The sequence below is a fragment of the Enoplosus armatus genome, chromosome 19 (genome assembly GCF_043641665.1).
Source record: "Enoplosus armatus isolate fEnoArm2 chromosome 19, fEnoArm2.hap1, whole genome shotgun sequence".
NCBI classification, from domain to species: domain Eukaryota; kingdom Metazoa; phylum Chordata; class Actinopteri; order Centrarchiformes; family Enoplosidae; genus Enoplosus; species Enoplosus armatus.
This window is the reverse complement of record NC_092198.1, coordinates 9949770-9963539: the sequence shown is the minus strand read 5'-3', so window position 1 is coordinate 9963539 and position 13770 is coordinate 9949770. Positions and strand designations below refer to the sequence as shown.

At 43.4% G+C, this 13770-nt stretch overlaps 2 protein-coding genes across 2 annotated transcripts; both read left to right on the top strand.

Moving 5' to 3' along the window:
* Window positions 1–222: 222 nt before the first annotated feature.
* LOC139302233 (very long chain fatty acid elongase 4-like) lies at window positions 223–3784 on the top strand. The gene is made up of 6 exons (XM_070925864.1): window positions 223–301; window positions 834–1021; window positions 1718–1798; window positions 2899–3070; window positions 3241–3368; window positions 3503–3784. Exons 1-6 carry the CDS (start codon window positions 235–237, stop codon window positions 3782–3784), a joined length of 918 nt encoding a protein of 305 aa, XP_070781965.1. The 5' UTR covers window positions 223–234.
* Window positions 3785–7471: 3687 nt separating this feature from the next.
* Window positions 7472–13117, top strand: LOC139302232 (microtubule cross-linking factor 3-like). The gene is made up of 8 exons (XM_070925863.1): window positions 7472–8221; window positions 8952–9176; window positions 9403–9561; window positions 9935–10003; window positions 10538–10807; window positions 10901–11281; window positions 12204–12866; window positions 13007–13117. The coding sequence occupies exons 1-8, from the start codon at window positions 7472–7474 to the stop codon at window positions 13115–13117; spliced, it is 2628 nt and encodes an 875-aa protein (XP_070781964.1).
* Window positions 13118–13770: the final 653 nt, after the last annotated feature.

Here is a 13770-nt window from a genome sequence, read left to right as displayed (position 1 = left end):
ATGCCAATAAAGCCTGAGTGACACGTACTGAGGGCACAAAATGATTACGTAGAGTAGCTCCTCATGCTACTAGTTACACTGATAGGATACTTATGGCCTGTAATTTAATTTGTGTGGCTCTCACTGACTTGGACTCTCTTGCCTTTCTCTCTCTCTCTCTCTCTCTCTCTCTCTCTCTCTCTCTCTCTCTCTCTCTCTCTCTCCCCCTGCCACAGTATAATCGAGACCAGAGCCATGGAGGTTGTAACACATTTTGTGAATGACACTGTAGAATTTTACAAATGGGGCCTTACTATAGCAGGTAAGAGGTTTTTTTTTTACCTACAATAATTTGTTTCTAAATCTAAAGATTTTAAACAAGTGACCAATTTGACCATGTTATCTTTCTGGAAGTGTCAACAAAAGTCAACGTGCTTGCTATTGTATGTGCGTTAGGATTATTTATTGCATTGGAAAATGGTGTGAGAGCATAACTACACAGCAAAGTCTAGCAGATGACAGCACAGGTAGTTTGTGCGATCATTTTAACATTCAGTTTGTTTTTACCTCCAAATAAGTAATTTAGATAATATGGTCAAACTGGGGGACTTAGTTAAAAACCTGTTGGCTTATGTCTTGTGCACTGCCCCTGTATCTTTACAATAAGGCTGGTAAGTAAATTGTAATCATTATCCATAAGAATAATGTCAAAAGTAACAAAAGCTGCTAAAAGTTTTGTTATAAAAGCACTGGACTAGTGTCAAGTGGTTGATAAAGGTTGTGGGAGAGGGTCACTCTGTTGTTGCCTTTATACTTCCCATTTTCCCACCATTGAAACAAACTTTTTCCTCCAGACAAGAGGGTGGAGAACTGGCCGATGATGTCATCTCCCCGCCCCACTCTGGCCATCAGCTGCCTGTACCTGCTCTTCCTGTGGGCGGGGCCTAGATACATGCAGGACCGCCAGCCCTATACACTCAGGAAGACCCTCATAGTCTACAACTTCAGCATGGTGGTCCTCAATTTCTACATCGCCAAAGAGGTAAGGGCTCGGATGGGCACATAGACTACTTAATGTGTTGCACATGACTGGTAACACAGACAAATTGTGTTTTTTTGTCAGGATGATAAAGGGATGATGTGGTAACTACACAATAAGATCCTAATGAGCTCCCAATACCAGTGTTACCAAATGGCTTTCCCTCAGGCTATACAGAGCAAACACTATGTGACTGTCAATCTTGGCTTTACACTCAAATTTTAATATTAAAAGCAGAGACATTTTACACATAAATGTAAACAAAATAAGATCTCAAAAGCATTACCAGACATAAAATCACAGAGTACTGTGTTTATAGACTCTGTAGGTCTAATAGGTTAGAAAAATGTACCCTCACACACTATATTTTAACTCCAGCTGCCCTTAAAAACATCTCCTCCAGTGATACTGCACACAAGACAATTACTCACTTTAATATGCCATTTAAATGGTTAAACAGTAAGTCTAGTGTATGGGCCTCCTCTCAGGCGGCTCAAAACTTGTTGGCAAAACTGGCTATTTTACTTAAAGTTTTAGTTTAATCTTGTTCTGATGTCAGTGTTTCGAGCATCCTTTAGTGTTTGCCACCTCCCTTTTAGAAAAAGTGGATGACTTGTTGCTTTCTCCAAATCCAAAAGTTAGGAAATATCAGCCATTTTCCTCTTAGCCTCTGTCTGACTTCCTCTTTCTTCCCATCAGCTCCTACTAGGCTCTAGAGCAGCCGGGTACAGCTACCTCTGTCAACCTGTCAACTACTCCAATGATGTCAATGAAGTCAGGGTAAGCTCCCTCCAACACACACACATCACGTAACAAATCTACTGACATCCCATGCCAGTGCATAGCTTCACACACCTCTGTACGCAAGCACCAAACTTATCTTTGAAAAACAGAGTTACTTTGACAAATGAAAGTTTTAATTTTTGCTAATCCCATATAAAGCAGTGGGGTTTTCCAGGCCTACCAAGTGTAAGAATGCTGTAATCCTGCTGTTAACGTCAAGGAGCTAACGTTAACAGTTAAGGAGCTATTTCCGTATATCATTGAATTTAATTTTGCCACGGGTTAACGGAAGAAAGAAACAGAGAGAGGATTGAGAGATAAAAGTTTTTATCTCCAGTGATTTCAGGACAAAGAGGGTGTGGCCTGCACTCATATAGGCGGGAGTAATTGGTCTCACCACCCTAACACTCCACCCCCCCACCCCCCATTTCCACCTTCGGGCCTCGCTCTTTCACGATGGCCTGATGCCACACCGGCCGTGGCTTAGAGAGCAACCATGTGTACTATCTACATCAGGCTGGGAGGAATGAAGAGTTAAATAGAAGGACACAACACAGAGTGATTTGTGACAGTGGGGCGTATAATAGTGAATACATCTGCAATATATTTGGTTTCCAAGTCTCTTAACATGAAATATGATATATATGATATCATACAAATATGATACCTGAGTATTTGTTATGCCCTCCAGTGGTTCAGTATACTATGATGCTCCATGCTACAATATGATATGACTTAATTGTAAGTTCTAAGCTTGATTCATTACTTTTTATTGATTTTTTTACCTGCTTGCCAAAACATGAAGATTTAGTTTTTGTGTTCTTATTTTGTTCTTTTCTGTACACCTTGTTCACAAATATAATCATAAAAGCTACTCTCTGCAGTAGCTATTATTAGTAATACTTCTCTCGACTGTCCTACATGACTGGAATCAGGTAGAGATGCTTTTAAGGGTTGAATAACTAGTGACTGCAATGAGTGGCATGCACAGTGTATTCACAGTCTTCAGCTGTTATCTATCATAGATGCTATCTCATACAGTGGTATTAGTGAGTGGATGTGTGTGTAATTCACTCCACCCTATTTTATGTCTTTAGATAGCATCTGCTCTCTGGTGGTACTACATCTCCAAAGGCGTGGAATTCCTGGACACCGTCTTTTTCATCCTGAGGAAGAAGTTCAACCAGGTCAGCTTCCTCCACGTCTACCACCACTGCACCATGTTCATCCTCTGGTGGATTGGCATCAAATGGGTCCCCGGTGGACAATGTGAGTAGCGGGATCTTCATTTCTACGATATCCAGATTCATCCGATTGATCTTGTCTTTGTGCTTCTCACTTCTGACTCACGGGGCACATTCAGTTGCTCTCTAGCCATTTATAAATAACACGACCACCATCACATCTGACGCAAATTCAACCCTTTAATCTTTCCACAGCATTTTTTGGTGCAACCATCAACTCTTCCATCCACGTCCTCATGTATGGTTACTATGGCCTGGCAGCTTTGGGACCTCAGATGCAGAAGTACCTCTGGTGGAAGAAATACCTCACCATTATTCAGATGGTGGGTATTATTTAAGGGCTATATGTTTGCGTGTTCTGTAGGTGCCATGCTGCAGCCCAAAGCACTTTGAAAAACAAACTATTATACTTTTTAAGTCATCATGTTGTACATTCAATTCTTGGTGTGTCCGACAGATCCAGTTCCACGTGACCATCGGCCATGCTGGCCACTCCCTCTACACAGGCTGTCCGTTCCCCGCATGGATGCAGTGGGCTCTGATTGGCTACGCTGTCACCTTCATCATCCTCTTCGCCAACTTCTATTACCATGCATACCGACGCAAACCTTCATCCACACAGAAGGGAGGCAAGCCCGTCGCAAACGGCACCTCTGCTGTAACTAACGGCCACAGCAAAGTGGAGGAAGTGGAGGATAACGGGAAGAGGCAGAGGAAAGGAAGAGCGAAAAGGGAGTAAAGGAGGAAGAGGGCTCGCTTTGGCGATTAACAGAAAGAGGACAGTTGTTTTAAGGGCCAGAGAAGGAGGGGATGGGAGGGAAGTTCAAACCAGACCGGCTTCATCCTCCCTGCAAATAATGTAGAAGGATGTGATTTGTGACCAACTTGGAAAGGTGGGAGGGTAGCAGTGTGTGTTTGTGGTGTGTCTGTAAGGGTTTCTGGATTTGAGAGGAAGAGAGGGGTGTCTCCATAACAGTTTTTTTTTTTTTTTATATCAAGAAAAACAAAATGCTGATCTTGTAGGCTCCCTGCTCTTCTGTCCAACTGTGTTTTGGACCGTAATAGGACCAAAATATCAAAAAGGACCTACAAACTGCTCAGCATCCACTAACTTATCAACCAAAGTTCACCTCCAACTTTTGTACTCTGGATTCCAGTATTGTTTTAACCGAAAGCGTAAATAGTCTTTAATGTGCTAATTTATTTTCTAGTGCTCTAAAAGAGTTTTAATCAATTTAACTATTACCAACAAAAGAACATGCAGAAGTTTATACCAAAGGTGTTTTTTCTTGGTTCGGGGGGGATTTTTGTTTACGAATACTTATAGCGTAATAGCAAACAAAAAATCACAATACGACGTTCTCACAACTGCCATTTACTATATTTAATTTCTTTTCATTCACCTACACATCTACCAGTTCAATGTGTCATGGACTTTATATTTCTCTGCTGTCTCAAACTGATGTAACTGTGCTGCATTTACAGAATGACATGCTATTTTCTTTGTCGTCATTGTGAATTAAAAACCTGGTTTAACAGTTTGGGGGGGTTTGGGGGCTGTAGTTTCTTTTAGTATTTATGCAAATTTGTGGGTATCTTTGTTATAATATTTTTTGTGGGTCCTAATGATTTATTTCTTGTTGCTGTGCGATGTAGCTGAGTTGCAAGAATAAGAGATCAGAAGTTCAGCTCGGTATTGTCTCACTGCCATGTAGGACTGAAGGGAAACTCCTCCTGACAAGAGCTTTTTTTTTAAAGAAAAATGGTTATTTCATTGTCTCATCGAAGATGAAAGCGACACAGCTTCTGGCTGCACATGTAACTGAAATAAAGACAATGTCAGCACCCCATAGTTTATGTTTGTGTGTCTTTGTGTCTGTTTTGGTGTGTGCACAAGCTACGCATTTGCAAAATCAATTGTAAATCAGCTGCTTTTACTGCTAAAGCAACGTTGCACTCAACATATCGGATCAAGACGTTAGGAACATAATCTGGAGCCAAAGCCTTCCCCATCCCCCATCTCCCATCTTTCAGTTCCCTCTCTCTCCTCATTCCTCTGCTTCCTTCGTCTCTCCCTCTTCCATCCTGGGATGTGCAGCATGGAAAGGGCTCTTAAAAGTGTGTGTGAGAGGTGGAGGTAGGCTGCGTCTTTGGCCTGTCCAGACAGATCTGCCCTAATCTTTGGGGGTAAATTGGCTTTAGCTACAAAAGAGCTTATTTCCACGTCACTCCGCGAGTTACCCAGGAAAGCAGGTCACTGGAAGAGAAGCCTTTGCTAATCTGCCATCAGGTTGCTACTGTAACTCTCAAAGTGTATGGTTAGTTAACATTTGGCTTTTATAGAGTTGCTTTATTGTAAGATTGACTGTACAATACTTCTACTTCAATGTGACTGCATATGCAGAACAAGAAGGCCTTCATGTTCTGGCCCTAAATATGAGCAAAATACAAAACATTTTTACAAGAAACAAACAACATCTTTGCTGTGAATTTAATATCCTGGTTTATTTCAGGACTCTCCTCCACATATTTGTTCTCACACTTGCCATCCATTTCTGCATTTGCCTGACAAATAAACACTATATCCTGTTGCTCTTTCACCACACTGTGGAGTCACTAATGGCATCTATTAAATTATTCATCCACTATCTTTTTCCTGTTGTCCAAAAGCCTCGGATCACGGCCATTCTGTTATTCCTGATGCTTCAGGTTTTCTCAATCTTAGCCACTTTTCCACATCCTCCTCCCTCCAACCTGCTGTGCATTCACTACTTTGCAGTCTTCCATCTTATCCTGGTGCACCACCACCTGTCGCTTTGCACCCATGGCATAAGAGGAGGTGGAAGTAGGTCTAAGGGTGTAGATGTGAATGATGATAGACTGGATGGGATGAGTGAGAGGACTTGTCCTCCATGGGGACACAGAGGGATCTAAGCCAGGGACTAAGAGGATTGCTGAAGGACCAAGGCTTTTCCATCAAAGGCATTTAGTGCAGGTCACTTTAACCTGCATCCCTGCTGCTGCAGGAACATGCATACACATACTTGTATGAGCACACATACTATATACAATGTGTGCCAGATTAACCAGTATAGGCCTACTGTAAGTACTTTGATGTAGGATTTTAAGTGCAAAAAAAGGAAAACTATAAAGAAAATTGCTGGTTTCCGAACACGTTACTCTTTCCCTGCGTTTGATAATGTGCTGCAAATATACAGGCCTATCATTTCTTTAGCTGACTGACCCTCTGAGAGCCTGTTGGACGGTGAAGGGTCAGTTTGCAGGGGTTAAATCTCTACAAACCTGACCCGTCACTCACTCATCTCATTAGCAATTATATGACTAAGGAGCTCATTCTAACCTAACAGAGTGGAAACAGTCAGCGTTTTATTGGCTCTCCGTCTGCGTGGAGCAGATTGCCTTCGGGGCCTGACTCGGTTTTGTGTGTGGAGAGCACCCTCTGCTGGGCTTGAATTATTATTATTATTATTATTATTATTATTATGACATTACATCTGTGTATGAGGGGCCACATATTGTGATTCCTGGCAAATGTGGGTGAGACATATGTACATGCCAGAACTGCAGTATTGTAAAGCAAAAAACAACAGTATTACTGTAAAAACATGAATTACCATGTGGTTTATGGTAGACATTACTTGTGAAGCCACCTGCAGAGCTGCAGAGGACACTATACTGTACATTATACTCTATACTATGACCTAATCTAAAGTTACCACACATAATTTAACTTTAACTGTCTTTAATTTTCTGTATACAGTAAATACTTAATCATTGATAGAGTACTGTAGTGAGTATTCCTGCAGTGTAAACGTAAGTTTAGGAAGCTTCTGTAACCAACCAAGGTTATAGTATTCTGGTCATTATTCTGCCAATAAAACTGAATTTGAGGGATAGAGAAAGTAAGGGGTGGGGGGTGTCCGCTTCCTGGTTTGACGTACACCCCCACGTCATATGGCCAGTGCCCCTGCAGTGCCTGGTGGTGCCCTGTGTCAGCGACTCTCCATAATGCTCTGCGGTAAGAACTCACGCATTATGTGGCGCTCTCTGTGAAAATGCATTTGTTTGGACTTTTTTTTTTTCATAAATATGTCGGCCAGTGGCTGTCGGTCCATCTTTAATGGACAAAACAAGCAGGCCCGCGCGTCTCTTGTAAAGTTAGGCTGTGGGTTAGGGTGAAGAGATGAGGGCAGGTGGAGAAAAGCGGCATCTAGTGGCTCACCCACAGGAAGCAGCTTCCTCTGAAACTTTCTAGTTGTTTGAGTGTTCCGAGATAGTTCAAACCGGGCCTCAGCTTTGTGATTAAATAAGTTTAGACCTCCTGGACAGCTGCTTCCATTAGCACTCACGATAAACAATTAGAAATGAAAGCCTCTGTTTGGAGTTTATTTTAGTAGAGCAGAAAATGAAGGCTGCCACCGGCGGCGCTGCAGACCCTCCTCCATCATTGTCAACATCATCAGCAGACAATAGCGCTGCGACGAGGAGGCAGCACCGGGCTCCCTCGCCGGCTAGAGCCCAGGAAGGGGCGACCAAGCGAGCTCCGAGACGCCCAGGCAAGTCGAGATCTCCTCTTCCTGTAGGAAGGAGCAGAAACACCGGGGTGAGGAAGTGTTTAAGGTCCGCCGACGGAAGGGAGAGGGAGCCCGAGAGCCGCGGCGGGGCAGCTGTTCACCCGGATGGTGCTGAAGCTGATCTAGTCAGAGCAAACAGGGCGGATGCTGCCGGGGAAGACCCGACAGATTCATCTGCATCGGCCCGTCGCTCCACTTTACGCCTTCCCTGCCTTAAAGGTGTCTCCTCCCAGCGTTTGTCGGCCTCCTTTTCTGCGGAGGAGAGAGGGAAGAATCCCGGAGGGGAAGCCGGCCGCAGGGAGAGAAGCGGCGCGTCCGTGGGCTGCGGCGCGGGCCTTGGTCTGGGTTTGTGGAGAGGGGGATGCTTGCAGGCTGAACTGATCCAGTTTCATCTGCAGAAGAGACTGAGAAGAAGCGGTGCGAAGATGCAGACCAAGACGGAGTGCACGGGCGTAGAGGAGGCCGCTCTGGGAGAGCCGGAGCCGGCTGCAGAGGAGACAGAGGCGGGGTCCGTGACACAGCAGGACCAGGCCTTCGAAGACGAGATGGAGAGACTGCTTGATGAAAATGAAGATCTTAAGGTTTGATACATTCTAGTTTTCCATGTAGACCGGGCATCAGCTAGGAGGTCTTTAAAATATGATAGATAAAAATACAAAGTGTCACCTCATCTGAATTGTATGCCACAGACAAACAGTCGACATTTGTTTTGTAATACTGCAGAAAATTCATGTTTGTATTTAAAGTGGGGCCCCTTAAAACCCTGGGGCCACATTACTTGTGTAGTGTCATTACTTCCTGAAAAATAGAGAAATAAACATCAATTGATCTGTCTGTTGAACATCCTCCATTCACAGACGATAAAGCTAAGACCTTAACTGAAATTACACAGGCTACAGATGACTAATTGGTTATTGACCACATTGGTATTGATCTGCCAGGATCAATGATAATCTTGTGTTAAAATGAGGGACAATCAAAGGGAGTCAACAGATGGGATTTGCATGTTTATATGTGCCATGTTGGCAGGAAATATCTACAGCATTGAAGAAGCAGTGATAAAAAATAAAAATCCAGTCACAGCATGAAATACATTTGAATAATGATTATATCATAATTGTGTGTTTTTTCATGTGCACTTATCTGAAGTTGACTGTATTTGGCTCAAGTCCAAAACATCCATTACTCTGTCTATGGAGTCAAAAAGCCAGATCCTAAAAACATAAACTGCATAGATTAGTTACACAGCCGATCTTAATCTTTAACCTTCTCATAACTGTGACACGTAATCTTTACTGTGCACCCACCCAGTGTGAAATTGAGGAGATGAGGACCGAGATGGACGAGATGCGGGACACGTTCTACGAAGAGGACACTTGTCAGCTGCAGGAGATGAGGCGCGAGCTGGAGAGAGCCAATAAGAACTGCCGGATCCTGCAGTATCGCCTGAGGAAGGCTGAGAGGAAGAGGCTGCGTTACGCTCAGACAGGAGAGATCGATGAGGAGCTGCTCAGGAGTCTGGAGCAGGACCTGAAGGTGCAGAGGGGAGGGGAAGGTGCTTGACTGTGCGGATTTGGATTGTTTCTGCCCCAAGGATGTTTGTTTTCATGAATGTATATGCAAGCGGTGACTATGCATTTTACTGGCTTATAAATCATGTTTATATGGAGTTATTTGGTTTTGAAAGGGTATGAAATACATAAATATCCTCATATTAACTAAACAAAGTTTGGTTTTCAATAAAATCACACTATGACTGCAGGTAGCGAAGGATGTGTCTGTGAGGCTGCACCATGAGCTGGAGAAGGTGGAGGAGAAACGCTCAAAGACGGAGGAGGAGAATGAAAAACTGAGACAGAAACTCATTGAGGTGGAAGTGACCAAACAAGCCCTGCAGAATGAACTAGACAAAACCAAAGAGGTAACAGTTACCCACATCCATCCACGTCACACCCGTTAATGAGCACAACACAATTCAATTTGGTGATCATATAGCCTGGAATCCTTTTCTTTATGTGTAAAGTACTTTAACCTAAGCTGTAAATACTTTGTTTCATATAACAAGTGCAGGAATAGTTGTACATAACAAAGATATGCAACAGAGAAGCCTCAATGTAATATGGCACAGATGTCTATTAAAAATGTTCAATTATAGCCCAATTTTAGCCCCCAAAAAGCTGTAAACCATCACGAATCAGAGTGGAATGAATACACATGTGCACACATATTAAAACACACACATAAAAAAAATTGAAATTCAAACATTAATTTTTCCATTTCCGGTCCTCTAATAGTCTCAAAAGAGAAGAGGAAGCAAGGATGTCCAGAAGACTGACAGGAAATCAGCACAGACTCCTACAGAGGTGAGTTGTTTTTCTTTTTTCTTGCATAAACAATCAGGTTGCCCAAAGTAATGGAGAGAATGATCAGGAAGTATCTTTCTAAGGAACAGCTGCTGTCATGTATCGTTTTCCATATATATAAGAATTCCATACATTGATAACACTAACACAAAATACATAGATCCTGCAGGTTTAGCGCACATCCTTATGTAAATTTCTCAAGTCAAACATTTTGCCTTTCACCTCGGGCTGCTACAGGCCAAAGCAAGTGCTCCAATCATTTGAAAGACAGGTATATTTAAATGAAGGCTTTGATTTTGCAGAGCTCCAGAAATGACTTTAGACTTAGCAGACGTCAAACATCCTCTTGGTCCAATGATAGATAACATTTGGCTCAGAAAGACTGGTGCAAAATCTTCTCTTTAATCTTAAATCCGTCCGTCTTTCTGTCTTATTGCAGAGACCAACCTTTTGAACTTCAGGATTAGGTTTTAACCGTTTCTACTTAAATGCACTTTTGCTGTAAGTTAAGTCTGTGTTGTCTCTGTGCTCCAGGAAGACAACGAGGACCTTAAGTGCCAGCTAGCTTTCATCAAAGAGGAAGCAGTGCTCATGAGAAAGAAGACGGCCAAGATTGACAAAGAGAAGGACCGTCTAGAGCAAGAGCTGCAGAAGTACCGCTCCTTCTATGGTGAACTGGACAGCACCCATCCTAAAGGAGAGGCTGGGGGTCCACCCACCACCCGCGAGTCAGAACTGAAGCTACGGCTCCGCCTAGTGGAGGAGGAGGCCAACATCCTGGGGAGGAAAATAGTAGAGTTGGAGGTAAGAGCAGACAATGCTACACAGGTCTATTAAGGGAATAATTCTTCAGTGGGAGTCTTGTGAGTATTGAGGTTTTCTCCCTCTACCACACAGGTTGAGAACCGTGGCCTAAGGGCCGAGCTTGACGACCTCCGTGGTGAAGGAGAGGGTGCTGGAAGCTCTGGGTGCGGAGGGATGGGTGGGTCGGGCACAGGGCGAGGCCTCGGTGATGACCTGACGGAGCTCCGACAGCAGCTGCAGTTGGTGGAGGATGAGGCAGAGCTGCTGAGGAGGAACCTAGCCGATGCTGAAGAACAAAACAAGAGGGTGACTGCTGAGCTGAATAAGTTACGCTTCAAAGCCGGCACCCATGAGGGAGGTGCCAGGCATGGGGGAGGAGCGGGAGGAGTCACAGGGATTGATGGAGCAAAGGCAGAAGCCCTGCAGGAGGAGTTAAAGGCAGCAAGGCTACAGATTAATGACCTAAGTGGCAAGGTATTACAAGTTGATTGGTAATATTGACATTAATTTGATGATTTCCTTTTGATTATGAGCTGACAAAACACTAAATATTCTGAAATATGTTTATGACTTCACTATAGTCATAAAATAAAAAAGTATCTTGTTATGAAAAGTTTATCTAATTATGTCTCATTTTGTAGGAATTTGTTCAAGGATAGAAAAACAAGACTAAGAGAGTTCAGCCATGCTAGCAGCTCTGTGAGGCTGTACTATTGCCACATGCAATCACTGACATGCTAAAAGGATTTTATTTAATGAATATGTAATGTTAATGTATTTAATATTATACCATTTTCACCATTTTGGTTCATTGTTTTAGCATGTTAACATTTGCTAATTAGCACAAAACACATAACAGGCTGTAGCCTACTTTGGGCTAAGCTGTGCTTTGAGCTAAATGCTAATGTCAGCATGCTAACATGCGCACAATGATAATTTATATATATATATTTATTGATAGTTTACCCTGTTCACCATCTTAGTTCAGTTTGTTAACATGTTAACATTAGCTAATTAGCACTAAACATAAAGTAGAGCTGAGGTAGATGGGAATGTCATCAGTTTTGCAGACATTTGGTCATAAACTGTTTTATGTTATATTATTTTAAGTATTGGACAAATTGAAATTTTGACTTGGTGATAAAGTTGAAGGATCACCAAAGTAATTGCAATTCATCCTGAGCAGAACATGAATATCTGTACCAAATTTCACGCCAACCTTCCAATAGGACCAAGGTGGTGTACCGACTGCCGAGAGACAGACTCAGACATGTCGCTAGCATGGCTAAAAAGTATCCTGTTATGCCTCATTTTAAAATCTTTGCTCATTATGTCCTATTTTGTAAAAATCTGATTACAAAATGTTATTACTGTACATCTCTTTGTCTTTATTCAGGTAATGCAGCTGCAGTACGAGAACCGCGTACTCCTTTCCAACATGCAGCGCTATGACCTGGCCTCCCACCTCTCCCTGCGGCCCAGCCCACGGGACAGCGATGCAGAGAGCGATGCCGGCGGTGCGACAAGTGGTCGGCGTGAGAGTGATGAGGACTCCACCTCCTCCCGCCTCCTCCCACCACACCGCAAGCGCGAGGGCCCTGTAGGTGGGGAAAGTGACTCAGATGAGGTCAGAAACAATAACGGCAGTAGCCGTTGCCTGACGCCCACACGGGGCCTCTACACCCCGACGGGGCCTGAGGGCGCGGCCTCCTCCGCCTTGGCCCGCTTCCTGCCTGGTGGCCGGTGCAGCCTGCGCGACAGGCAGCAAATGATTGACATCCGTGTGGAAGCGGAGAGGCTTGTTCGAACCATTGATCGGCTCATCGCTGACACAGCCACCGTCATTTCAGAAGCAAGGGTCTACGTTTCAAACGGCGACCTGATGTTTGGGAGAGGAGGGGAGGAGGGTGGAGAAGATGATGGGGGCAGGATCAGGGAGCATGAGCTGCTGTATCGCATAAACGCTCAGATGAAGGCCTTCCGAAAAGAACTGCAGGCCTTCATAGACAGACTGGAAGTGCCGAGGCTCGAGGACAGGGAGACGGAGGAGCCACTGTCGGTGAGACAAAGATCAACAATGTATTTGAGTTCATGGTGGCAAAATGTATCAAAAGGTTTAATGCTGATGGATGTTTCTTCCTTTTCCTCACTTAATCCAACCTCTTGTTTCTCATCTCACTCCACTCTTCCTCCGCCCAGATGTTCCAGCCTATCATTTTGCTCATCCTCATACTTGTGTTATTCTCATCCCTCTCCTACGCCACCATCTTTAAACTAGTCTTTCTTTTTACTCTTTTCTTTGTCCTGTGATGTATGCCTCCCTTAATACACATCATCCCTTTGTTTGTTTTTGCTCTTTTGATTTTCTTTCCTCCCCGCATCATTTGTTGCCAACGTAACCAAAAGCACAGGAAAAGCTCAGCACTTGCCAAGGCTGCAGTCACATTCAACAAAGATTGGCTAGATTCAACACTGGACTCCATGTTATCCACAACACATCACTGTCCACATCCATCCCCCAAGAAGGTAAGTTACAATGTGGACAGCAACCCAAGCAGTCAGTGTAGAGACAGTTCTGTTAGAAATTGTGTCAGTATTTGGGTTGATTCCCACAGTACATTTAAACAAATATACTAATTGACCAGTGTTTAAAACTGTCAGTCAAGACCTCAAAGCCCTGTTTTAGTAAGGACAAGATTGTTGCATGACAGCAATCAACAAAGAGACCCTGGTCACATAATATGGCCTCTGTGTTTGGAAATATTGGTACTTTCAGGATGTATGTTTGTTTGAACCAATAATAGATCGTTTTGATTATAGAAGTTCGTTCTTCACCTTGGGAACAGTAAAAAAAATAATTTAAACTCTAGGATCCTTGGAGCACTTATAGGACACTCTGGCTTGTTTGGATTTCTTTAAACCATTCACAATCGTCTTGGGCGGGTCTAAGCCCATGATGTAGC

Coding starts and splice junctions, on each gene's coding strand:
- LOC139302233 (XM_070925864.1), top strand. CDS start 235: ATGGAGGTTGTAACACATTTTGTGAATGACACTGTAGAATTTTACAAA. Junction 1,022..1,717: donor ATTTCTACATCGCCAAAGAG/GTAAGGGCTCGG, acceptor TCTTCCCATCAG/CTCCTACTAGGCTCTAGAGC. Junction 1,799..2,898: donor ATGATGTCAATGAAGTCAGG/GTAAGCTCCCTC, acceptor TTATGTCTTTAG/ATAGCATCTGCTCTCTGGTG.
- LOC139302232 (XM_070925863.1), top strand. CDS start 7,472: ATGAAGGCTGCCACCGGCGGCGCTGCAGACCCTCCTCCATCATTGTCA. Junction 9,562..9,934: donor AACTAGACAAAACCAAAGAG/GTAACAGTTACC, acceptor GTCCTCTAATAG/TCTCAAAAGAGAAGAGGAAG. Junction 11,282..12,203: donor TTAATGACCTAAGTGGCAAG/GTATTACAAGTT, acceptor GTCTTTATTCAG/GTAATGCAGCTGCAGTACGA.